The sequence below is a fragment of the Homalodisca vitripennis genome, chromosome X, assembly GCF_021130785.1.
Source record: "Homalodisca vitripennis isolate AUS2020 chromosome X, UT_GWSS_2.1, whole genome shotgun sequence".
NCBI lineage: Eukaryota > Metazoa > Arthropoda > Insecta > Hemiptera > Cicadellidae > Homalodisca > Homalodisca vitripennis.
The window spans coordinates 145,145,345-145,170,843 of NC_060215.1; the positions used below are offsets into that span (position 1 = coordinate 145,145,345).

The 25,499-nt window shown below is 34.0% G+C and overlaps 1 protein-coding gene across 1 annotated transcript in view; it reads right to left on the reverse strand.

The window, feature by feature from the left end:
• The window catches only part of LOC124369970 (collagen alpha-1(I) chain-like), a 110,276-nt gene that overhangs the window by 60,399 nt on the left and 24,378 nt on the right, over positions 1 to 25,499 (reverse strand). Inside the window, exons 5-18 of the mRNA XM_046828204.1 lie at positions 24,649 to 24,780; positions 20,617 to 20,706; positions 19,981 to 20,009; positions 17,755 to 17,820; positions 16,768 to 16,881; positions 15,917 to 16,061; positions 13,974 to 14,098; positions 13,042 to 13,248; positions 11,694 to 11,792; positions 11,483 to 11,591; positions 9,283 to 9,470; positions 6,866 to 7,082; positions 2,177 to 2,265; positions 640 to 801 (exon numbers count right to left, since the gene is read on the reverse strand). Of these exons, the coding sequence (XP_046684160.1) occupies positions 640 to 801; positions 2,177 to 2,265; positions 6,866 to 7,082; positions 9,283 to 9,470; positions 11,483 to 11,591; positions 11,694 to 11,792; positions 13,042 to 13,248; positions 13,974 to 14,098; positions 15,917 to 16,061; positions 16,768 to 16,881; positions 17,755 to 17,820; positions 19,981 to 20,009; positions 20,617 to 20,706; positions 24,649 to 24,780 (1,772 nt within the window). The remainder of the gene's footprint in view (positions 1 to 639; positions 802 to 2,176; positions 2,266 to 6,865; positions 7,083 to 9,282; positions 9,471 to 11,482; positions 11,592 to 11,693; positions 11,793 to 13,041; positions 13,249 to 13,973; positions 14,099 to 15,916; positions 16,062 to 16,767; positions 16,882 to 17,754; positions 17,821 to 19,980; positions 20,010 to 20,616; positions 20,707 to 24,648; positions 24,781 to 25,499) is intronic.

Here is a 25,499-nt window from a genome sequence, read left to right on the forward strand (position 1 = left end):
GTCGGATAGTTCCATTTATGGAAACATTTGATGGAACATTTCAACATGACTTAGCCCCTTGCCACAATTCAAAATTGGTCAAGACTTTTATGCGGGAAAACAAAGTAAATGTGCTTGATTGGCCTGGTAACTCACCCGACCTAAATCCGATTGAGAACTTATGGCATATTCTCAAGAAACGTTTAGCTAAGATGGATTGCACTACAAAAGAAAAAAATGATAACAAGTGCTATACAAGTTTGGTTTCACGATGATGAAGTCAAGAACATGTGTGCTAAACTAGTGGAGTCAATGCCAAGACGTGTAGGTGAGGTCATTTCTGCTAAAGGAGGACATACTTCATACTAATGTATTGATTGTTCAATCTAAATAAGGTATCTAATGATTAAAAACTAATGTTTTAGGAAAAAATTGGTTTTTTTCATTTGTCCCAATTAATTCGAACAGCATAGTATACTACCAATTATCAGACTCCATATAACGTAAAATCTTAATGAGCACTGCAAGCTGCTGAATGTCCAAGGGGTCCTGGAAGCCCCTGGAGTTTCTAAATTCCCTGATCACCAGGTTTTCCTGGGTGTCCTGACTTTCCCGGCGCTAGAATAACTAAATCAAAGATCAACTATATATATGTTTTACCGGCATTCCCTTTTCCCCTGGTGGCCCAAGGGGTCCTGGAAGTCCCTGGAGTCCCTGGATCCCTTGATCGCCGGGTTTTCCATCTGCCCCCTGGATTCCTCGCTCGCCTGGATTTCCAGATTTTCCCGGTGCTCCTGTACGTCCTACTGGACCTCTCAGACCCTATAATCGGTTTAAATTTAGAATAATAAATGGAATAATAACATTTACATATTATTAAACACAGTTATAACTACAAATTCCTTAAGTTTTGGATATTCATTTAATACTTATGTGATGCTGGCAAAAAAATAAGGTAAACCTTTTAAAATACTCTCATATTTTCCGATGCGGTGTCGTGAGAAAGGTCAGAACAATGATGAGAGGAGAAAATGGTCACGGCTGTAGAGGTGATCAGAGGAGGGGAGAAAAGAGGTTAGAGAACTCAGAGATATTGATGGAACGATGTTTGATAGTAGTTTTTTGCAATCTATTAGCAGTTGAAGAACACTTTTCATTCCTGCAAAAGGAATTGTGCCATGGAGACTTTTTTGAAGGTTTTACGTGGTGAGGAAGGACATGTGAGATCGTCCTGGAAACCGACAAAATATAGAACTCTAGATAAATATAGCACGTTCTAAATTTGCAATACTTTCTCTCAGAACAAGAAATAACGTGATGTAAAAACGAAGATCAGACAGTGGCATTTTACTTGGATTTGAAAGTTTTTTCTTGAAAACTTGAATTAATACGTTATATTTATATACTGTTCAAATGGACGCCTATTCAACAAGAATTTTCTCAATGTTAAACTGTAGAAGAAATCTCAATACTTTGAGCTCTCATATCTTAGTTATTAAAGAAAATATAAAAAGTAATAATAATTAAAAAGTCTTAAAATTACTTTTATACTAAAAATAATCATACAGAGTGTTCCATAACAAAAAAATGTTACTACAAATGTTAAGACCCCCATTTAAAAATGGCGTTAGTTTTTAAATGTTTGCCTTGCATATTTTTAAATGCCTCTAAGATAAGGATAGATCCTCCATTTTAAGTTTTCGTCAAATTTATATTTTCAAAAATTACAATGGCGGTCCACTTAAAACTGACATCCTGTTTATTTATTCTGTTACGTGTATTAAATTTATGTTATAGCTTATATGTATTTATTCAGTAGTAATCGCTAAGTGGATCATAAATTATCTGCTAGGGTCTCATACCTGAAAACACGCTAATGGAATTTATGGAAAAGGCTACAGTTGATGACTTTCTTTACAAACTGTATATTACACAACGTTTTACTTTTTTTAATCATGAAGAGTGTTTGTGAAAAAATTATCAAATTTATTTAATTATTTCACTGGTAACACATTATATAATCACTTGACCTTCAGAACATGCTCTCTGAACATCCGTTTGTAAAAAGTCCTTCATTTATAAAACTAAAATGACTCTAATTAAACAAAATTCTAGGTAGATTTTAGAATATTAGATTTTAATTTTGTGAAATAGCTTCTCTATATTTTTCTGTATTAAATCGATACAATAGGTTTACCTGAAGTCCTGGAGGACCAGGCCTGCCTGAATCTCCTGTGGCTCCTTTCGTCCCCTGGGGTCCTTCCGGTCCTCTGTCTCCTGTTTGGCCTACATAAACAGACACAGGTAATATATAAATTATTGACTGTTTTTGATACAACAGATATGAAATATGTCTTTATTTGTCATATTTAATATGACAAAGTTAGGCGGTATTAGCCCTCTTTTCCACTCAACATCAAATGTATATTTTCTATATTTATTATTTTAATTGTATTATTATCAGTCTAACGTTTAATAAATTAAATATGACGGTCGTCAATTTGTGAATCGAAGTATAAATTCAGAGGATAAGATAGCCAATTTTTTCACTGTTTATGATCAATTTACTTCTGGAATGTATTTGCCTACGACATTTGTTGTTTCCTACCAGTGTACGTCCACCAGTGGCGGATCTAGGAAGTCATAAATGAGGACTATCCTACCCCCTCAAGTATAATGGAGGTTCCCAGAAAACCGTATGAAATGAAGTGTCTAATGCGGTATTATGATGCTCTGTTTAATGATAACTTTTTCGTATTAACGTTTTACAACGTCGTTTATAAAACTTTAAGAATTTCGTATCATTGCTAAAATTTTAGTTTTATAATTGAGACTATTTTTAAATATGTATGAGCCAATATATATATATATATATATATATATATATATATATATATATATAGAGAGAGAGAGAGAGAGAGAGAGAGAGAGAGAGAGCCACATAATTAACGCAGGTAGATACAGATTCAGGTAGATATTCATTTAAGCTGTTACTCGGTCCGAGAGACATATTGAGTACAGGTACATAAAGAGAAATCCATTACGACCACGCAAAGGTTACAATGGTTATTAGAAGAGTACAATGCCGCAAATCCGACTTCAAAAGGTTCACTCTTTAAAAAATTACACTGGTTTACAGTGTTATACATTTACAACGTTGGTCCTGTTGTAGATGGTTTAATATTCTTGTCTGGGCTCAACACCATCGTAATAAATGTTATTCGTTTACGTTCCACAAGCGACATTGCTTGAAATTTGCAAGCAATATCACACTCTTTGAATAATGCACTGAAAGAAAAGTTGGACTGCACTACTACAACAGAAAAACTCAAATGAGTGTACTGGCTAAGTGTAAAGTCCAAAGGCTAACCTAAAAACAAGAACTCTATTGCAATAACTGATACCAGGTTTTCCCCTTTATCATTCATCTCTGTTAAGCAATCCCTATAAAATGTAGTACACCTTTATCTATGCTTACGTTAATTTTTTTGTAAAACTCCGTGTAGACCATCCTTCCAAGAGTCACTAACTACCTTCAAAACTATTTTTAAGGCTATTATTCAGTAAATAAGTTTAACTTTCACATCTTAAGCCAAGATAGGAATATTAAACCATTTTGAACAGGACCTACATTGTAAATGTTACGGGCCATCCCCCTGGCGTGACAAAAAATGGTAGTTTTTTCAAAGAGTAGATTTATAGGTGCAGTAATGATGTAAGTTTTATAACTTTACATGTACTCGTCTAGGAATTTATCAGGCGCGTCTGGGTCTTTATTAACACCATGTATATTAATACTATAATACTATTAATACTATAATATACATGGTCAACTATAATATACAAAGTTTATTTACAAACTATAATATACAAATTTTTGTCAACGATGGAATTAAACGTAACTCGTAGAATATAAATTTATCACTGTACCCAGAACATGTATGATTGCATTTTTCCGATCTGTCAATTCTCATTCAAATTCCATTTATCGGCACACTCGTGACAAATAGTAAACCACATATGGTTTTATCTTTAAGATATGGTTAAAATCTTGTTTAATTTTTAAGTATATTATGAGATAGTTGTTTTAACATTTGAATCCCACGAAAACAGTGTTAAAATAAATTTAAGGACTCAGCCATTTAAAAGAGACCACAATTAAGTGATGTAAAGTTTTACTGAATATCCTATCGTTTTGTTTGTGAAGTTTTAATAATTACTATTAATTTATCTAAATAGTATTATATTATAGAATTCAAATAGAATTCCCGTTCCTTAGTGAGGACATTTAAATTAACATGAGTATATATATATATATATATATATATATATATATATATATATATATATATATATTCCCTAAACGGGAATTATCGAGGAATTATCATATACATTTCTGTTCTAATTTTTTTAGGAACTTATTATATCTTTTTTAGTAGGAATTTATCAAAAGTGACGGAAATTAAACGTTCTATTAATTTTTATATTAGCCGATTTATAATAATAGTTTTTATAACCTATATACTGAAATGAATCAAGATAATTCCTCTAATCAAGATCAAAGACTTAGTAAGTATCTCAGAATCGAGTTTCTTGCAGCTCGAGTGAGATGTTATCAAACGAGCTTAACGAGCATCTTTACAAACGATGTATCTTGCTCTCGTCGCGTCTTAGGACCAGACCTCACTGTGTAAAATTGTAAATGGCTGAGAACTTTAAACACGTCCTGGATACAATCATAATATGTTGACCATTGCTGTTACCATTTTGATATTGTTAATACTAAGTGAAAATTGTTATACTCTTACATTTATTAAAATTATACGCCCTATGGTGGTTGTTTTTATTCATTTCTAGAAGTGTCAGAAATGCAAATTATAATGAACATTTTATAGAAATGCACGTACAAAATCAATTCAATAATGAAAATAAACTTTGTCTCCCCTATGCTCGTTTCGTTTATGATTTATGTATATGAGTTTATTGCAAGATAGCAATATTCGACGTTCTATTAACCCTGTTATTTTGGTTAAGTGGATTTATAATATTATAAAGTTCATGAAGGAAACAGAATTTTTCCGGAAATTTGCCATCATTCAGTGATACAATAAAATCAGTAACACTACGTTTCGAGATCTGCAATCTGATCTCTTCTTCAGGTTGACCTGAAGAAACCTGAAGAAGAGACCAGATTGCAGATCTCGAAACGTTGTGTTACTGATCTTTTGTATCACTGAACGATGGCGAATGACTGGAAAATCCTGTTCCCTTCACAATCCTTCCATCGTCGAAAACAAACTTTAAACATAAAATTCATATATAAAATTTATTTTTAAAACCTTTATAAACCGCATCGCATTGTTATTATCAAATCTGCCATTATGTGTTCATTCGAAAATAGAGAAACCCCCGAACAAAGAAATTAATAAGAAAGTAAATTATGACTATTTACTGAACTGACCTCTTCACACTCTTAGGCTTCAAAGTGTGTCAGTATATCTAGTTGCATGATTCAGTTGAGAAATGTTGTAAGAAAAATGTCAAAATAATGTACGAAATTCAAAGTTTAGATAGGCAAGGGGCCCTGTAAACACTGGAACATATGAATACACACTTGAAATTGATTGTCACTCGAAACACTCTTGTCAACTATTCAATCTTCAACCACCTCTCGAGTATTACTTTTAGCATCCGTCATTGTTTCTAAAACAAGTTTTTTACTTTCTGCTTGTTGGGTGAAAGGTAAAACTGTTTCATTGTAAAGACAATTTACGAACTCATACCGTTTAATAATTTACGAAAATTGAGGAGTTATTTTCAACGTTATAAGTAATAATGTCATAAAAAGGTAAATCTGCAAAAGGTAAGTCAGCTCCTTCGGGTCCAATGTAAGTCAAATTTTGATATGAACATTCTTTTTAAATTCCAATAATGTTATCAAATACTTTGAAATGACGTAACGTGCATTACACTTCAGTAATAGAGTAACTATCACATTATATTATATTACAATTATATTGTTTTCAATGAAAGATTAAATTCTCGCTCCAACGGAGTCAAACTTTAATAGCATAATGTATGTAGTGAATGATATATTCATATTTAAATATTTCATTTACTGAAGTCAACGAAGTGCGCTAATGATATCGTGTTTAATCTTTCTATTTGTTCTATTTATACTATACTAATTATTGTATATGTAATACAATATGCAAGATATTATTTGCCAATACAGTACAATTGTACTTTATTAAACATTATTTAAGCACTGCTATGAAACGTAACTCAACGAACAAAAATGTGAATATAAGGCGAGATATCTCGATATTTAAATCTTAAATTTAATTTCTACATAGACAAGAATGAATTTCCATGGAATGTAGCTGAGCGTTATTAAAGTAAACCACTGTGTAGGCTGATACAATATATTTTTTGTCTGCCGAGTGGATGTAAAGTTTTCTTCTCTGTAAGATATCTGTGTGTTTATCTGACCCAAGGGTATCTCGAGAATTAAATTACCTATAGGCTCGAAATGCTGCACTGAACCTCAGCAAAACGTACTTGGCGACACGTGGTGTGGCTTACTTCTACCTCGTATTACAATTGTTATTCATTTTGAAACAATACAAAGGTATTCTCGCAAAACAAAAGTTAAGTAAAGATGTCTTATTTTACCAGGCGAGGTTAGGGCTAAGAAGTACTCTCTAACGTTTAACTTGAGGACAAACGGCTTAAAGGTGACTTCCGAACCACCACCAATGGCCGGGCAGGCGTGCTGCTTGCAAGGACAGGATCGCTCAGCGGTTACTCATCCAAGCAGCAGCCACGCTCGACGTTGCTCGATCCGTTATCTCGCGATACCATTGACAACTAACAAACTACTTACCTTTAGGTCCAGCAGCACCGTCCGCCCCGGGGAGACCCCTCGGCCCGGTGGACCCCCTCTCGCCCACTGGTCCAGTCGGTCCGGCGGGCCCTACCTGGCCACGCTTCCCTCTCTTGCCATCAGCTCCTTGCAGGCCCGGCAAGCCTCGAGGTCCTGGTGCTCCTCCTTCTCCTTTCATTCCATTTTCTCCCTTGTAGCCCCTCTCTCCTGGCGTACCCTACGGACAAGATATCTCGTAGTTCACACGTTCGTAAACAAATGAGCAACAACTGTTTATTGGAATTATCTTATTTTAAAGAAAAGTATGGCATTGGTGACATTTATTTGCATTATTCACATAATGGAAGGAGTGCTATACATTTTTAAATAAAACTCAATATCATTAAGCATTTAATCATCTCTTTATACCTTCTTCTCATAATAAAATAAAACTCCTCAGGAGAGGAACCTAACAAAATTATTCAAAAATACTGATCCAGTGGATTCACGTTTGGGATACTCACAAGGGATTCAGGTTTGGGATACTCACAAGGGATTCAGGTTTGGGATACTCACAAGGGATTTAGGTTTGGGGTACTCACAAGGGATTCATGTTATGGATACTCACAAGTGATTCAGGTTTGGATACACACAAGGGATTCAGGTTTGGGATACTCACAAGGGATTCAGGTTATGGATACTCACAAGTGATTCAGGTTTGGTATACACAGAAGGGATTCAGGTTTGGGATACTCACAAGTGATTCAGGTTTGGATACACACAAGGGATTCAGGTTTGGGATACTCACAAGGGATTCAGGTTATGGATACTCACAAGTGATTCAGGTTTGGTATACACAGAAGGGATTCAGGTTATGGATACTCACAAGTGATTCAGGTTTGGTATACACAGAAGGGATTCAGGTTTGGGATACTCACAAGGGATTCAGGTTTGGATACACAAAAGGAATTCAGGTTTGGGATACATACAAGGGATTCAGGTTTAGAATTTTCAAAAGGAATTCAGGTTTGGGATAGATACAAGGGATTCAGGTTTGGGATACTCACAAGGGATTAGGTTAGGGATACTTACAAGCTTAACTTTATACTTGAAGGAGGATAGGCTAGAATTGCCTCTGTTCTAAAAATTTATATAATAATGAAGAATATTAAATTGTATAAAATAATTCTAAATCCCGGAGTAGGGTTGTTTTAATGAATTTACCCATTATAATAATATTATATAGGGATTGATAAAAACTTAATAAACCAAATTTTTTATTATAAATAAGTAATCAGTACTTATTCAAAAGTACTGATTACTTATTTATACCATTCCATATACTTCATTGTTAACCAATTTATTAAAACTCCTTACTATTCAAACTTTTATTTTTTGCCATTCTTATGAATCAATCCATTTTAATTAATTGTTATATTAATGGCTTATTTTGGCAAAAGGAATATTTTGCCCAACAATGTCTCATACCTTGGTGTACACTTTATGTCATCTGTGAAGCATCCAATTGTATGTGCCCCAATACATGATTGATAGCCACCGAAATTGTGGTTTCCGTGGCTGAATACAACGCAGGTTATTTGGAAACAAATTAAATTACGTTCACAAAAGGAAACAACTTCATTCAAACAATATTCCACAAAAATGTGCCAAACTGAATTAAAATGTACACTTGACCACTTATCGACGTTGATGTAATTAATATAGGGTTTCAATTTTGTGTGCGCTATATTTTTATAGTGCCATGTTTGGATATTTCATAGCAATGTAATAATTAGAATATTTAGGGAATTTAAAATATCAACAACTCTACATGACGCATATTCATGATATTGTAGAAATATATTAAAGACATGAATGTATAATAAAAGTTACTACAACACAGAACTCAATCTGACTTAATCGAATGCTTTCACTAAACATGAGTTCAACAGAGTAATTGATCTTGTTTATTTGATAAAGTTACTTGCCGTTTGCTTTAGACTTTAGATTTTACAAAATCACAAATTAACGAATGAACTGAACCAATAGAGATACCAGTTCTAGAAAATAGCGTGATGTAAAAAATGTTGAAACCTTAACTATGGAAAAAGTATGCAATCCTTTTATCCTTTGATAAATGTAGATATAATTGTGGAAGAGACATAAAATCTGAAAATTGTTTCAATTTTTTTACTGCATTACAATGTATTTACTTTATATGTTTGTTCTGCACTATATAGGTATATTAAAATAATTGAAGATAAAACGTGCAACCGTTTTGACATTAATGAGAAGGATATAATATATTGTTATTTGATTTTCTACTTTATTCGCAGATGTAATTTTCCACAGTTCTGAAATACGTAGGTTGTACGGATATAATATAATATAACTCCAATATCTATGATCCTTTTTATTAATTCGAAGAGATCGTTTACCTGTTGTCCTTTAGGGCCTTGAGGGCCGACACTGCCAGAGAGTCCAGGGGGTCCTCGAGCTCCTGGAAAGCCCGGAGGACCTGGAATGCCGTTAGCCCCTGGATTTCCCTTCTCTCCTGGGTATCCATCCTTGCCGGGTTGCCCTGGTAGACCTGACTCACCGGATATTCCTGGACGTCCAGACTCACCTGTCGCAACCAGCAGAATTACATGCCAGTAAAATGTACAAGGAAACGCACTGAGATGGAAAGTACCAGACAAAATCGCGTACCGTAACCCGATCCTCGATTTAGGAAGGTTACATGAATTGTGAGGTGTCTGTGGTTGTCTTCGTTCTGACACCTCTTCTGAATAGTACTGTGTACTATTAGATGGTTCACAATATTTTTAATTTATCATTAAGGTCCGGAGATAGATAATTGGGGAGTTTCTGTACATGAATATAAACTCTTTACATCACAGAACCATGTTGATATTCCATGTGGACCATGAAATCCTATGACTTTACATTGCCAGGAAATTTAGGACACCGTGGCTTGTTTCTGATGAGATCTATAGGCTATGGAACATAAAGCATCGTAAAAACTTTGCTTCACTCTATCTTTGTAACATGTTAGCAGCGGAATATAAGACGCAGCCATTATTCTTGAGTGCTTCCAATCCTTACTGTACACCGTCTTGCAGTGAATGTGCTAACTTTACTGCTAAAGTTCTGCAATGTACTAAGGTCTGTAAACAGTAGTGACTTATTACTAAAGGCATGCACTAATTTTCTGAAGCAAAAATAGTAATGCCAATTCAGGAAGGAATCTAATATAATACTAAGAAATTATTAGACAAGAGTTAACAGCAAGTAAAAGTGTCATGGGTAAACCCGATACAATTATGATATATATATATATATATATACATATATATATATATATATATATATATATATATATATATATATATACTGCAATACTAATATTAACAATCAGAAAAAGATCATTAATTTAGGAGTATGGCGAGCATAAAGCCCTTTTGGTTGATGCGAAATTATCCATTAATCGACTACAGATATAAATCGGTACTCGTATTACGAAACAGTTGAATGAAATATAAATGAGAGTATCACAAACCAACGTAAGATTGATGATTTCAAGCAGTCTATTGTTGGAATGGGAGAGTGGAACTGGTGAATGAAAAGGTATTTTTTACATTGGTTAAACGGTTTTGAAGGAGAGGGCGATACCCTTTTTAGCTTTATTCTGTCCATACTCGGTACAGTATTGGCAAAAAGTGCAAACGTCACGGACAGAACTAAAAGATGCGCTATCTCAAACTCAGTCACGGAGTCCTGAGGCATTAGACCACACGGCACCGGCTCCGCGACTTAAACTTATATTATGAGTGGCTTTAAATTAGCAGAAATATTCAACAAAAGCGGAATTTATAAGCAATATTTGTCATAAAGAAACATAACAACAACCAAATACGACTCGAATGACTTTCAGTGGTTTCGGAACTTCGTTCACTGATCAGAGGCGGAATAACACAAAAATGAGAAGAAATAAAACTTATTTTGCTTTCGCAACGACTTAAGAAAATTCTCATGAATAATTCATTCGAAGGCGAAGTAAAGTAATAGAAATTTAAATAATTAAAATTGGACGAGGTAGAACGAGAAAAAGAAACAGACGGAACAGTTTAATTAAGCTAATTTTTTGGTCGATTAATTGGTTTATGGACGCCTGCCTTACAACTGATTTTCTCTTTGTTGGAAAACCTACTTTTCCTACACCCGGTTTACGAAAACGTCAGCAATGGTTAACAATACACCTATGCATGTATAATAAAGCTATTACTGCGTCGGGTATAATGACCGAAATTATGATGCAATTAAGTGCGGATTAAATAAATATTGTTGTTCACATCACACACCTGGGTATCGTCACTTGTTAATGTGACTAAACATGTACAAGTGTAGGGAGACCTATAACAATTTGGCCCGTTAACAAATTATTGATATAAAAAGTTTAGCAATGGATTCTACGAGTTTATAATTACTGCAATAAAAACTATGGAATAAAATTTAAATATAAAAATAATAACAAATAATAATTAAATAATGCGATATTTGCAAATAAACCAACATTTAATCAAGCATTAATTTTCTATTCAATTTATCCTGCGTGATCTACTTAGTAGCACAACTGACCTCTAGGCCCTTGTAAACCCTGACTGCCCTTCGGACCCTGCGATCCTTGATCTCCTTTAGCTCCGGGAGACCCAGGGAATCCTGGTGATCCTGGTTTACCGATTGCACCCTAAAATACAAGTCGGATTGTTAGCTCACAATACAACACCATACTTTTAGGAGCTTAGCAAAATATTATGCAAAACTCATTGCTCGTGTTTCTCAATCTTACCGGGGCTCCAGGAGTTCCTGCGATGCCGTCGATTCCCCTGAGTCCTGGAGGACCCGGAGGACCTTCTCTTCCTCTTTCTCCTCTGGGCCCGACGGGACCCTGTAAATGAAATCTAGTTTTAACTATTGCTCGTTTAGATAAGTAAAGACAGGAAGAATACTCTTCAAATACAATAAAACACTATTTAAAATTTTCAAAGATAGAATAAAAGTATGAAATTGTATATATTACATATTTATTTTTTATTTTACTGTTATCGATATAATCTTTTTCTTTTGGATTAATAAAGTTGATATTATTGTTATTATTTATTAATCATTCATCATCACATTATAATTTCTGCCGTTGTTATCTGGTAGTCATCTTATTGTCTAACACTTGCTTTGTTGCAGCTATGTAGTATTTGTTTTTTTTTCCTTATATTATAAGTATATATATATATAACACGTTAGATTAGAACGTATTTATATTCTAAATTTCATGTTTACATTACGTACTTTTTCCATACTAAGTTTTACAGTACGGTTGCTTATTCTGTTAATTAGTATACTGTATATACATGATGCTGATCGCGTCTCGATCTCCACACACAGGCTAAGCCCATGTGGAGATAATTTCCTGTTTTTGTATGTATGTTGTGATGATCTGTCTCATTCATTCATTATATATATTATGTGTGTGTGTGTGTGTGTGTGTGTGTGTGTGTGTGTGTGTGTTTGTGTGTGTGAGTAATAAATAACATATGTGTATATATAATCTAACATGCATTTTCAGACAACTCGGTTTTTAGTTGTTTCAAACCGCATATAACTCATACCACTGTTCCTAACTCTGCAGTTTTCATCTTATCATTTTCATGGTAAAATCAATTTTAACTCCTATATGTTTAAGCTCTTCTAGTGACTAACTACTGTATATACCAGTGTTTTTGCCTCCTAACCATAGCCTAGGTAATGGTTGAATATTTTCCCCATCCAACTGTTAAATACAAAGTACTGTTACATTCAATGTGGCTGTACACAGTTGTATGTTCTATACCATACGAGTATATTAAATTCTATTTCAACTGTTTCATGGAATTCTTGAAAAGAATATCATACCATTCCGATTTCAAAAAAGGAAAATCATGCAAAAATGTGTGGCTGAAAGGATGGAAAAGGTGCTCGTTTATTAGCTAAGTAAAATGGCCTAATAACTTTTAGTTTAATCAACAAGAAATAATGGTACATAGACAAGTTTTCGCAAGACTTTACGTAAGGAAATTCAAACTAAGGTGCTCGTCTTGAGCTGTTAAACTATGTGGATTATTTGCAGATGGCGATTGAGAGCTACGGAATATTCCACTCACCACTGGTCCGATGGGCCCCATGGGGCCCGAGGGCCCTAGTGATCCCTTCTCCCCCGGTTGGCCCTGTTCACCCTTAGCCCCATCCAGACCCGGAAACCCACGGTGGCCTTTAATGCCTGGGAGTCCTGGCATGCCCGGAAGGCCCCTAGGCCCTGGAGGACCTCCAGATCCTGACGTTCCAGGTTCGCCATCCTCACCTTGCTCTCCCTGGAATAACATGTAATTGTATATAATAGTGCACCAGCACATTTTATCTTCATCATACATATTACTATTTAATTTAATTTCTGTTTTTATAAGCTGTATTCATTAAAATTTAATTAGGTTTTTTGTTATTTCAACTTTCACTGTAGCTTTTTCAGTTAATTACTGGGTAATATTCCTGTATATTAATAACAATAGTTTACCATTCCATGGCTATAAAAGTTTAAGTTAAACTTTACATATGTTAAAAACTAAATAATACAAATATTATATTTTTATACGCACTTATAAATTAATAAAAGATATTTTATAAACTTATTAGTCTAGCAGCAAAGTGCGAAATGTGGACAACGGAATATCATAAAGTCACTGAAAACACCTGAAAAAAGTCATGACAACAACTATAGCATCTTGGCGAACGCTACTAAATTTGGCAACAAAACATTATCCCTACAAATCTGGATACTTTTGAAATTATCCACAAGTTTCGCCTCTTTAAGGCTGCATAACAATTATTTTCAATTGCGTTTGACAACGTACTCTTATACTCCATAAATCTGTATACACTGCTCTTAATTATTTTAAACATTGAAGACATTCAACTCATATTAATCAGTAACACAAGTTTAACTCAATACATTTACAATATTGTCTAATTAGTTTTAAAAATATAAAGCTTTTTAGTGTTTTTATTCTAATTATTAAAATACTTTACTTCTGTAGCTTACATCTTTTCCTGGCACTCCTGGGGGACCCCTAGGACCCGGGATACCAGGGGATCCTGGAGGGCCAGGCTCTCCTGGCTCACCCCTGACACCTTGAAATCCTTGAGGACCCGCAGATCCTGATGGTCCTAAATTCAATACCCATGTTATTATTAATTTACTACTTAAAACGGGTAATCACATGTATAGTAGGCTAAATCGTATGTAGTAATATCATTAAATAACTATATTTACCCTAATACGTTTATTACTAACAGCAATCTCAATTCATATAGTAAATAAAAATTAATTCCTATCTACTTGTCAAATACAATAAAAACACAACACAACCTCAGACTAATTAAAATACAGATTCAACTTATTCTCCAATGGACTTGAAATAAAAGGATAATATTACAATGTAATTGCAGTATCTGTTCTAGAAGTTATAACAGTTTCAACTGATTTCGCAACTAAACTGGAAAACATTAATTACCCAAACGATGAAGTTATCGTCAGTTATCCCTCTCATTGCAGTACTGTAAACACTGTATTTCATTAGGGAAATAAAGTAAATATTTGAGTTAACAGAAAATAAAATAAAGATATACGAAGTAAAACTTTACAATTGTTAATTAAACAAAATGAATAGTGTTTCAAAGTAAAATTTACGTTAGTGAACGGTTCTTGGGTTTTATTACTATGCTATATACAAATCTGAAACTTTCAACTAAGGTTATATACGTAAGAAAGATTTTCGCACCTGTTTCTTACTGTGTTCACTAGTCAAAATTCAGTATAAATATTATATACTTTACTTAGACATACAGCATACGATAGAGACTTCCAGCACATCTATAGTACGTACAGCAATCTTGGTTATGCATGCGTCCCAACATTGATAGGCATTTTTTGGATCCTACACAATTATTTTTTGGATCCAGATGTTGCAAATAAAAATTAGAGTAATTTTACTATTAAAAATTATATTTTTAGATGACGTTGATAAGTCAAGTATGACGAAAGGTTTCACCCAAATTTTGATGTTTTTTAATCACATTATACTGATCATCGGGTTATGCTATTACTGGAACTCGAAAATTCAGTTACCTACTTAACAATACAAACTTAATTGTGTTGAAAACTATTTCTTATTGCTTACATTTTCAAATTATCGTAAAAAGTAAAATGTACCAGTTTATAGTAAGCAAATATTTTATTACAAAGCGTATTTAAACATCTTCACCATTAAATATCCAAAAAAGCACAAGTAATTTCGAGCCTGATATCCATATTTCAAAACTGACTCTTACCCCCCAGGTTTACTTTTCAGTTTACAAAATTATACGTGATTTCAAATAACAAAATATACCCTTAGACTGAGGCATTAGGATTTTTAAAGGTTTACATAAACAATTGACATTTGCTGATTTTTATATGTATTACCTTAGCGAGCGTATGAATTTTCAAATCGATTTACAAGTATTCGTTAAAAACTAAAATATACTAATTCTAATCTAATTTTAAATAACTCACATCTTAAAGAGAGAAAAAACAATTATGGCAATAACTGCACCACCATAAAACCTTAATTGAAATCCTTTTAAAAAATAAAGTGAAATTGCCTTAATTTACACATTTATCAACGAGTGATTTTGGTAATCAGTTGTGACTCATCAGAAAAATTACAGATTATAACAGTAATTGCAACAATAACTATAATTAAAGGTTCTTTGAATCCTTGTTGAAGTCAGAATATGACAGGAAATATGAAGACGATTTGACTATTTTTTAAAGCCATCGGTGGGAAAATATTTAAACACACGTTATTTATGTATGAATTATCTGATTGTTGACCTCTGGGTTTCGCTTTCTCACTTGGATCTGAAGGTCCTGAAATGCTTCAGATAAGCCCCTTTGCGTAATGAGTGACTTATTAAGAGTAACTATAATGTAGACTTTCTTACCCGGCATGCCTCTGGGCCCCGCCGGTCCTACTTGGGCCTGAAGGTAGTGAAATGCGTCAGGATAACCCATGTATGGCTCCGCGTCGCTGGGTCCCTTGTCATTGCCTGCATTCACTAATGCCAACTGGTTGTAGTATGAAGACACCTGTTCAGAAAGTTTCCATATTCTGTGAATACGGAATGCTGTTCACTATTCATATCTGATTTGCAAAAAAATTAACTCGACTGCCCCATACATTTTTTTAAAGTCTTTAATATACACTTAATGAATTTAATTCACACGAGAAATCTTTAGGACATGTAGGACAAATGCATAATTAAGTTATTATATTTTAAATTTTTATTTAAATTATAATAACAAAAAATTTAATAAAATATTAATTACTGAATGTTGATAAATATTTAGTTGAATATTTAATAAACGGAATTATATATCGGATTTTTTTTATTCCACTACAAAACTACGTTTATTTTTCTATATAACCAAGTCTAGCTAACACATCAGAACATATGTTTTAAATGTAAATTTCAATGTTAAAAATGTTTCAACATTTCCAAGTTTGCTTATACATTTTTAAGGTTCACACTTTCCATCACAATTTTACAAATCAAACTAGTTCAATCATACCAAAATTTGACTCACTGTGTACCAAAAATCTTGAGGTTGAAGTTAAAAAGACATCAATAAATCTGGTCTCCAAAATATGTATTAATGCGTACAAGAAGCGTTCTCAAAACTAATTCAAACTTATTATAAAACGATGCTTCAAAAACAATTAATTCCAGCATAATTAAGTAAGAAAGGTCTTAAGGATATTTCAGTCGATGCATTTTCCAAGATGATTACTTACGTCAGGTACGGGTCCTGGAGGCCCGGGATTGCCCGGTATCCCAGGATTGCCGGGGCTTCCTGGAGGACCGATATCCCCTGGTTGTCCTCTGTCTCCCGGCGTACCTGTGTCTCCCTTGGACAGATAAAATATCACTTTTGTGGTAAATTCTAACAGAGGAGCGTGTTACTGAATAATTATATTGTTTTATAAATGTCCTGATTTTGATTAACCACATGTGGCTTAAGTTTTGAACATGGTTAAAACCCTCTAGAATCTGCAAGAAAATTTCTTAATTTCCTCTCTTGTCCATTCTTGCCTATATTACTTTAACAAGAAACCAATTTCGTACAATTAATAGAATTTACCGAAAATTTTGTAATAATGTTTCTAGGAATTATTTCATAATCACTACTTGTAAAACATTTTATTATTTCTCGCGTTGTTTCTCACAACTTTCCAACGTTATTTGTGTCAGAAGTTCTCAGTGAAATAACACAAAGTAATAGAAAAAGAAGACTCATTTGTTTTATTTTTGTATAAAAACAACGTAAATTCATTCTTGTTTGAAGCTTAAATTGTATTTTTAAATATCATTGTATCAACGGCGTCAGGCCGTTTTATTAATTTATAATTTTCTAAAAATAATTCCATCTAACTTACTAACATTGTGACAACTGTACACTTTAAAACGTCATAAGACAACACAATGAAAATAAGGTTTTTATTTAAATTAATTCATTTTTTGCATAAAACGATGCAAATTCCGTTGTTTTTATCTTAACTTAGTATGAATTGAAAACATTGTATTTATTTTTAGGAAAAAAATACTTTTACGTTATTAAAAGACATTTATTGTAAATAAGAGAAAGAAACTGTCTCGTCTATAATTGTGACAAATTTCAACACATTTGAAAATAGTTGGAGTTTTAATCTACAATTTCTTTTTTCTAAAGAAATTTAGTTTATTTTCCACATGTATGTTATAGTTAGACACTATTATCTCACCCTTGGCCCAGGAACAGGGACTGCCTCCGCTACTGTACCTTCCTGAGCGTATCCACTAGGCCTAGACTGAAAATATAGATAAATTGTGATATTAAAACTGTCATGAATATTTAAGTTCTACAAGTAATAAAACATCGAAAGGTCTTTACTATTTTATATACTTATTGATTTTTCTTTTTAACAGCCTCTTTTAACAGTGTCTTAATAAATATTTACAGTGAACTATTATTGATTTCTGTTATTCTATAGCAAGCTCATGTGAGTACATTCATAGCAAATACAAAAATAAAACATTACACCTTAGACACTCTATAATAGAAACCCTTACAGGCCGCCACTTGGCCACTAACATTAATATTAGTTAAATTTTATTAACAAATTCCTATTAAAATTTGCAGCATGATTTTTGCTATCCACTTCTAAAAATACGTGAAAGTATGTCGGCATTATAATACTTCACTTTAGTTTTCATCCTGTACATGATTATCACTTTATATTTTTCTTGTGAATTTATCTTCTCAATACTGAATGGTTACATCATTTAGAATTACTCATTAGAATTAGAATTATAATTACATTTAGAATTACTCATATTGCTGATGTTTTTACATGTTAAGAACCAACTGTTTTTCCCACTCAAATATCTTGAATTCTATTATAAAAGTAAAATGCCACTAATTTTAGTATATTAAAATACTAAACGATAACGAAATTGTTTAGATTGTAATGTAAGCTGCTGGCACATGCATTAGATTTAAAGCTGAAGCAGGTTAACATTACCAAGTATCATCACCAGTGTCATAGAATTCCATGGATAGCACATGTCTAATTCAGTTCCCATCAATGAGATCTCCATCAAATGTACTGCTGAGTAATTGACTTAGAAGAGGTGGGGGACCTGTTTTTCAAAACGGCCAATATAGCTCGTCATTCAGTATAGTTGGAGTTCCACTGGATCGTGGACTACCACCAGTAACTTTTAAAAAACTTTGTTTGGAACATAGCTTTTAAAATTTGTGAAGGCCGAAATTTTACCCTTTTATGTCAAAATGTAATTAGTTCGATTTGTTTTATTGATTTAAGTCTTGTACAAATTACACTTTGAATTTAAGAATGTAATTTGTAGAGTATTATTAATTAAAGTTAGAAGACCATATATATTTCTACAAAATAAGTTGAGAATAATGTATTATATATAATTATATATTATCCATAACAATTTTGCATTTGTAATTTCAAATGCCGCACGTCATGAACTAACAAGGGAAAAAAGATGTCTTATTTTACCAGGCGAAGTTAGGACTAAGAAGCCCTCTCTAACACTTAACCTGGGGACCAACGGCTTAAAGGTGACTTCCGAACCACCACCAACGGCCGGGCAGGCAGGCTGCTTGCAAGGACAGGATCGCTCAGCGGTCACCCATGCAAGCAGCAGCCACGCTCGGCGTTGCTTGATCCGGTTATCTTGCGATAACCGCCGTACCCGCTACACTACGCCATTGCTTTGCAAAAAACATGTTACATAACCCTATCTTGTGTCAAACTGTATTTTATTTGAAGAAGTTTTAATACTTATTTCAAAGTATTTAGTAAAATCGCTGCATATGATAAACAGAAATGTTTGTTTTATATTTGAGGATAGTGTCAATTTTTAAATCCTATTTTTAAAAGAAAATATTAGTTTTAGTTTCTTTATTTCACAAATTTAACCGTTATTTACGGGTCTATTATGTTTTAAGTAAAATATCAAGCAGAGCACAGTTAAATATAAATATTCAAATTTTATTACAGTTAAATTAAGATATCAAAGAAAACGCTCAACAAATACTTTTGAACTTTTACATTAAACATAATTTTTGCTTTACAAGTGACGCTATTGCGTTATTTACATTGAACAGAAAATGTTTTAAAAACTTACTGAAATTAATTTTTATGTTTAAGAATAAAATAAAAATAAAGTCAAAAATAACGTGTTACTAATACCGAGTCTTGAGAAACGAGATAAGTGATTAATGACTGCCTGTTATACACTGATAGTCGTGTAGGGTTCCAGTGGGGATAACTTCTATTTAAGTGATAGGAAACTGCTACAGGGACAGATACCAGATAATACAGGATAGGAGAAACAAATCTGTTGCGTTACTCAAGTTATTGGTGAAACAAAATCTAAAATATATGAAAAGCAATACTTGAGTAACTGTACACAAAACGTTTGAGAATACTCACTGATAACCCGGGTGGTACGTCTAAGTTATCTGAAAAATAGTGAAATTATTATACTCTACCTCTATATACATTAAGCACCATACACTAAAAGCGTAGTGTATTTCTTAATTAAACCACAGTTGCTTCATTATTTTATGAATTTGAGTAATATCTTTGGACATTACACATCTGTATTTGTGATGTCAATATTAATATACAGATGAATAATATAATGTAAAAATTTTGAATTCATATACAAATTTTTTTATGAGTTTCAATAGTCATTTAAAATATATTTCAATTACATTATACATCATATAAAAAAGGAATTAATACTATTTCATATACTTTATCGTTAAAATTGGTTAATACGTAATCAAAAATTTGCAAAAAATAATTACAATCCAAAATACAAGATTAAAAAATAAACAGATCAATCAATTGTAATTATTCAATAACCTGACACATTTCAAAACAATAAATAAGACTAACGTACGTTCGGGTCAAGTAAATCATGTATGTCAAACGTACACCAACTATACAATGAATATTTTTCAAGCAAGAACTGAAAAATATTAAACCTCCAAATTTAGCCCAAATCTTAAAAAGACTTAATAGCCCAAGTTAATAAAAAGAAGACTATAGTTTACAACTGACCAGCACAAACAGGACAGCATTCTCCCAGCGGGATATAATGCTGGGTGGCACATTGTTTCTCAATACAGACTACTCCAGCACACTCGTCTCCTGAAACACATAAATGTAAATTCACAACGACCACATTACATTAACTATGGCCCAGTGGGATGTAATGCTGGGTGGCACATTGTTTCTCAATACAGACTACTCCAGCACACTCGTCTCCTGAAACACATAAATGTAAATTCACAACGACCACATTACATTAACTATGGCCCAGTGGGATGTAATGCTGGGTGGCACATTGTTTCTCAATACAGACTACTCCAGCACACTCGTCTCCTGGAACACATAAATGTAAATTCGCAACGACCACATTACATTAACTATGGCCCAGTGGGATGTAATGCTGGGTGGCACATGTTTCTCAATACAGACTACTCCAGCACACTCGTCTCCTGGAACACATAAATGTAAATTCGCAACGACCACATTACATTAACTATGGCCCAGTGGGATGTAATGCTGGGTGGCACATGTTTCTCAATACAGACTACTCCAGCACACTCGTCTCCTGAAACACATAAATGTAAATTCACAACGACCACATTACATTAACTATGGCCCAGTGGGATGTAATGCTGGGTGGCACATTGTTTCTCAATACAGACTACTCCAGCACACTCGTCTCCTGAAACACATAAATGTAAATTCACAACGACCACATTACATTAACTATGGCCCAGTGGGATGTAATGCTGGGTGGCACATTGTTTCTCAATACAGACTACTCCAGCACACTCGTCTCCTGAAACACATAAATGTAAATTCACAACGACCACATTACATTAACTATGGCCCAGTGGGATGTAATGCTGGGTGGCACATTGTTTCTCAATACAGACTACTCCAGCACACTCGTCTCCTGGAACACATAAATGTAAATTCGCAACGACCACATTACATTAACTATGGCCCAGTGGGATGTAATGCTGGGTGGCACATGTTTCTCAATACAGACTACTCCAGCACACTCGTCTCCTGGAACACATAAATGTAAATTCGCAACGACCACATTACATTAACTATGGCCCAGTGGGATGTAATGCTGGGTGGCACATGTTTCTCAATACAGACTACTCCAGCACACTCATCTCCTGGAACACATAAATGTAAATTCGCAACGACCACATTACATTAACTATGGCCCAGTGAGATGTAATGCTGGGTGGCACATTGTTTCTCAATACAGACTACTCCAGCACACTCGTCTCCTGGAACACATAAATGTAAATTCGCAACGACCACATTACATTAACTATGGCCCAGTGGGATGTAATGCTGGGTGGCACATTGTTTCTCAATACACACTACTCCAGCACACTCGTCTCCTGGAACACATAAATGTAAATTCGCAACGACCACATTACATTAACTATGGCCCAGTGGGATGTAATGCTGGGTGGCACATGTTTCTCAATACAGACTACTCCAGCACACTCGTCTCCTGGAACACATAAATGTAAATTCGCAACGACCACATTACATTAACTATGGCCCAGTGAGATGTAATGCTGGGTGGCACATTGTTTCTCAATACAGACTACTCCAGCACACTCGTCTCCTGGAACACATAAATGTAAATTCACAACGACCACATTACATTAACTGTGGCCCAGTGGGATGTAATGCTGGGTGGCACATTGTTTCTCAATACAGACTACTCCAGCACACTCGTCTCCTGGAACACATAAATGTAAATTCGCAACGATCACATTACATAAACTATGGCCCAGTGGGATATAATGCTGGGAGGCACATTGTTTTCGATACATACTACACCAGAACAGCCATCTGGAACACACACACGTTTTTTAACGACAACCCCTCAAAGCCGTCCTCAGACTATCTTACAGTCAATTGCATTGTGAAAGAATACATTGTATCACTTGTCCCATTGAATGTAGAAGGTGGCACTTCAATCGCTTTTAAATATTTTTTTTTCAGAAACTGTTTCTTATAGTGTTGTATACTTTTAAATTTAGCATACATTTGATCAACATATAAACATATAAAATTGATACGCGAGGTAGAAAATTTTATATTCTTGCAACCCTTGAACATTTTATGTGTATCTGTGTATATAGGATATTTCACACTAAACATATGGGAACTTTTCGATGTGGGACGGTCGAAAGTAAGTTTACCTAGTGAGCTATAAATAACGACAATATTTACAACACAAAATATAGCATAACTTCTTGTAAATTCAATGGTATACTGGACAAATTCTACTACATTGTAGTACACTGTAAAAAATTACTGTTTTTATAATCATTAAAACACGTTTACAGTAACTGATCAATTCGCTTTATATGTGGGTGTCATTAATGATATATTGATCGAGACACTAATCTTAACCTGTCTTTGATCTATAAGCTTCATGCAGGTATTTCTTTCACACCAGGTGGTTTCAGACGATTTAATTGCTACCAAAAGCTCGTGCCATTAACATCTAGCATTGTACTTATTAAAAAGAACCCTATAGCCAACGTAAGTCAACGTTGTAGATCTCGCTTCAGTGTACAAGGCTTTTAAGATATTCGTTTAGCTTCCTCTTTTGCTTTCATTGGAAAATTAGTATAAAAACGTGAAACCTTTAAAAGTTACAAAATATTAGGCTAAAATACTAAATACTACACAACAAAATACGGAGGACGAATTGAGGAATTATTTCAGCTGAACATTTCACTTTATTTTGAAATATGCAGGGTTATCATGAAAAAACAGTGCAGTTTCAGTAATTCGTAGGATGATACTAGAGAAATATCTAGATGTTATATTGATATATCTATAAGTCTCAAGTCCAAAAGTTTCCTTATAAGCTGTTCTAACCTCAAAATCAGTTCTTATATTTTTGTTGCGGTGAGTTTTGTGAGTTGCTATGTTTTCAGATAAAGATAAAGTAAAGTGTGTTTTATTGTTGGCTGGATTAAAATTCGCAATTTTAGTTCCGACGTAAATTTGGAAGAGATCCACCACAAAAAAAAACATAATACGTTGGTTTAAACAATTCTAAGAAGAAGCCGGGTCAGTTAAGAAACAGGAATCAACCAGGAGACGAGGTGTACCAGATGGAACGGTTGAACTAATTAAACATTTGGCAATTAGTAGTCCTAGGAAGTCCACCCCTCGCCGAAGCGTTGAATTAGGTATTACAAAAACAACAGTTTTACATACAAAACTCAAATTACACGCATATAAAATCCAAATACTGCAGGAATTGAAACCCACTGATGGTGTAAACCGTTACAATTTCACTGTTGGAATGTTAGACAGAATAAGTGAAAACGAATCATTTTTAGATTATGTAATTTTTTCAGACAAAGCTACTGTCCATATGAACGAATGTGTTAACAGACACAATTCAGGAATATGAGGCTCTGAAAACCCACACGTAAATTTTGGGAAACAACGTTATTCCCCTAAGGTTAATTCTTGGTGTGGTTTGATGAAACATCGCTTAATAGGGCCTTTCTTCTATGCTGAAAAAATGGAGATTTGTATCTTGACATTTTAACCAATTATTGCTTTCCTCAGCTAGGTGTACTCGACAACGTTCATCAACTTCATTTCCAACAAGATGTGCTCCCTCACACTTCAGTGCATTGGGAACAAGGAGTCCAGACCTGACACCTTGTGATTTTCATGTGGGGGTACCTCAAAAGCGTTGTTTATTCACAAAACATTCGTGACCTGAACCACTTAAAACGCAGGATTAATGAAGCAATGACAACCATAACCAAAGAAATGTTACTGAATGTTTGGAGAGAAGTTGAGTATCGTTTGGACAATCGTGGAGCGCCTAAGGGCGCACATATTTAAATGTATTAATTATGTAAAAAACCTGTTTGAGTTACAACAACTTTGATGAATAACAAAATTAACTGTAAGTAATTCGGGGTTTCTTTAAACCATGTTGGAAACCGCACCATTCTTTTATGATAACCCTGTATTAGGAACCGTAATCCTCCAGTTTTTTAAACCTACCTTTCCCCCTGATACAGGACTCCAGCTGCTGGCAGTGCACGTTCCCCCGCTGACATGAGCACGATGTACAAGAGTCAGGATTCCAGGAGTCGCCCTCGGCGTAGAACCGGCCTTCGAACTGGCAAGGCTTAACTGAACGTAAAAGACACGTACCTTAATTTATTAGTTTTCAACCCTTGTCTTCTTTTCTCTTAAGTTTTAATCTTACTAGAAGAAGACTTATCAACCTTGTTGACAAGAAGATGTGTGTTTCGTTTAATTTGGTCATTCTTAAAAAGCAGTAAATTTACGAGTTTTCTTTTATTTCATATACCTCAGTTGTGAATGCTCACGTTTGTAAGTTTTCATTACAAACGGTTCCGTATGAACTTATACTAGTCATACTATATTCTGTAGTTCAGTTTTAATAATTATTGTTGTTTTTAGATTTGTATTAAGTGCATGTTTTAGAATTATTTTGAAGTTGACATACAACATTGTGGTTGTGGTTTCTGTTTACGCGTGTCACAATGTTCTGGTATGATTTGTTTATTTTATCCTAGTTTGTAATTATGAGGTATGTTAGTTATTTACTTGAAGAAGAGATCAGATTGCAGATCTCGAAACGTATTGTTTTTTTACGATGACAAATGTCCGGAAAATACTGTTTCCTTCACAATCCTTCCATCGCCAAAAACAAACTTCAAACGAAGGATACTAGTCATATTGTTAATTTTCGTACTTACGGTATGGTATCGTACGATGATAAGTTTCTAATAAGACCGGTTCTGCTCTATCGTACGCAATGTCACAACATAACCTCTCCTCGCCATAAAAAAAACTTTCTTCAGTAACAAAACATACACCACCTG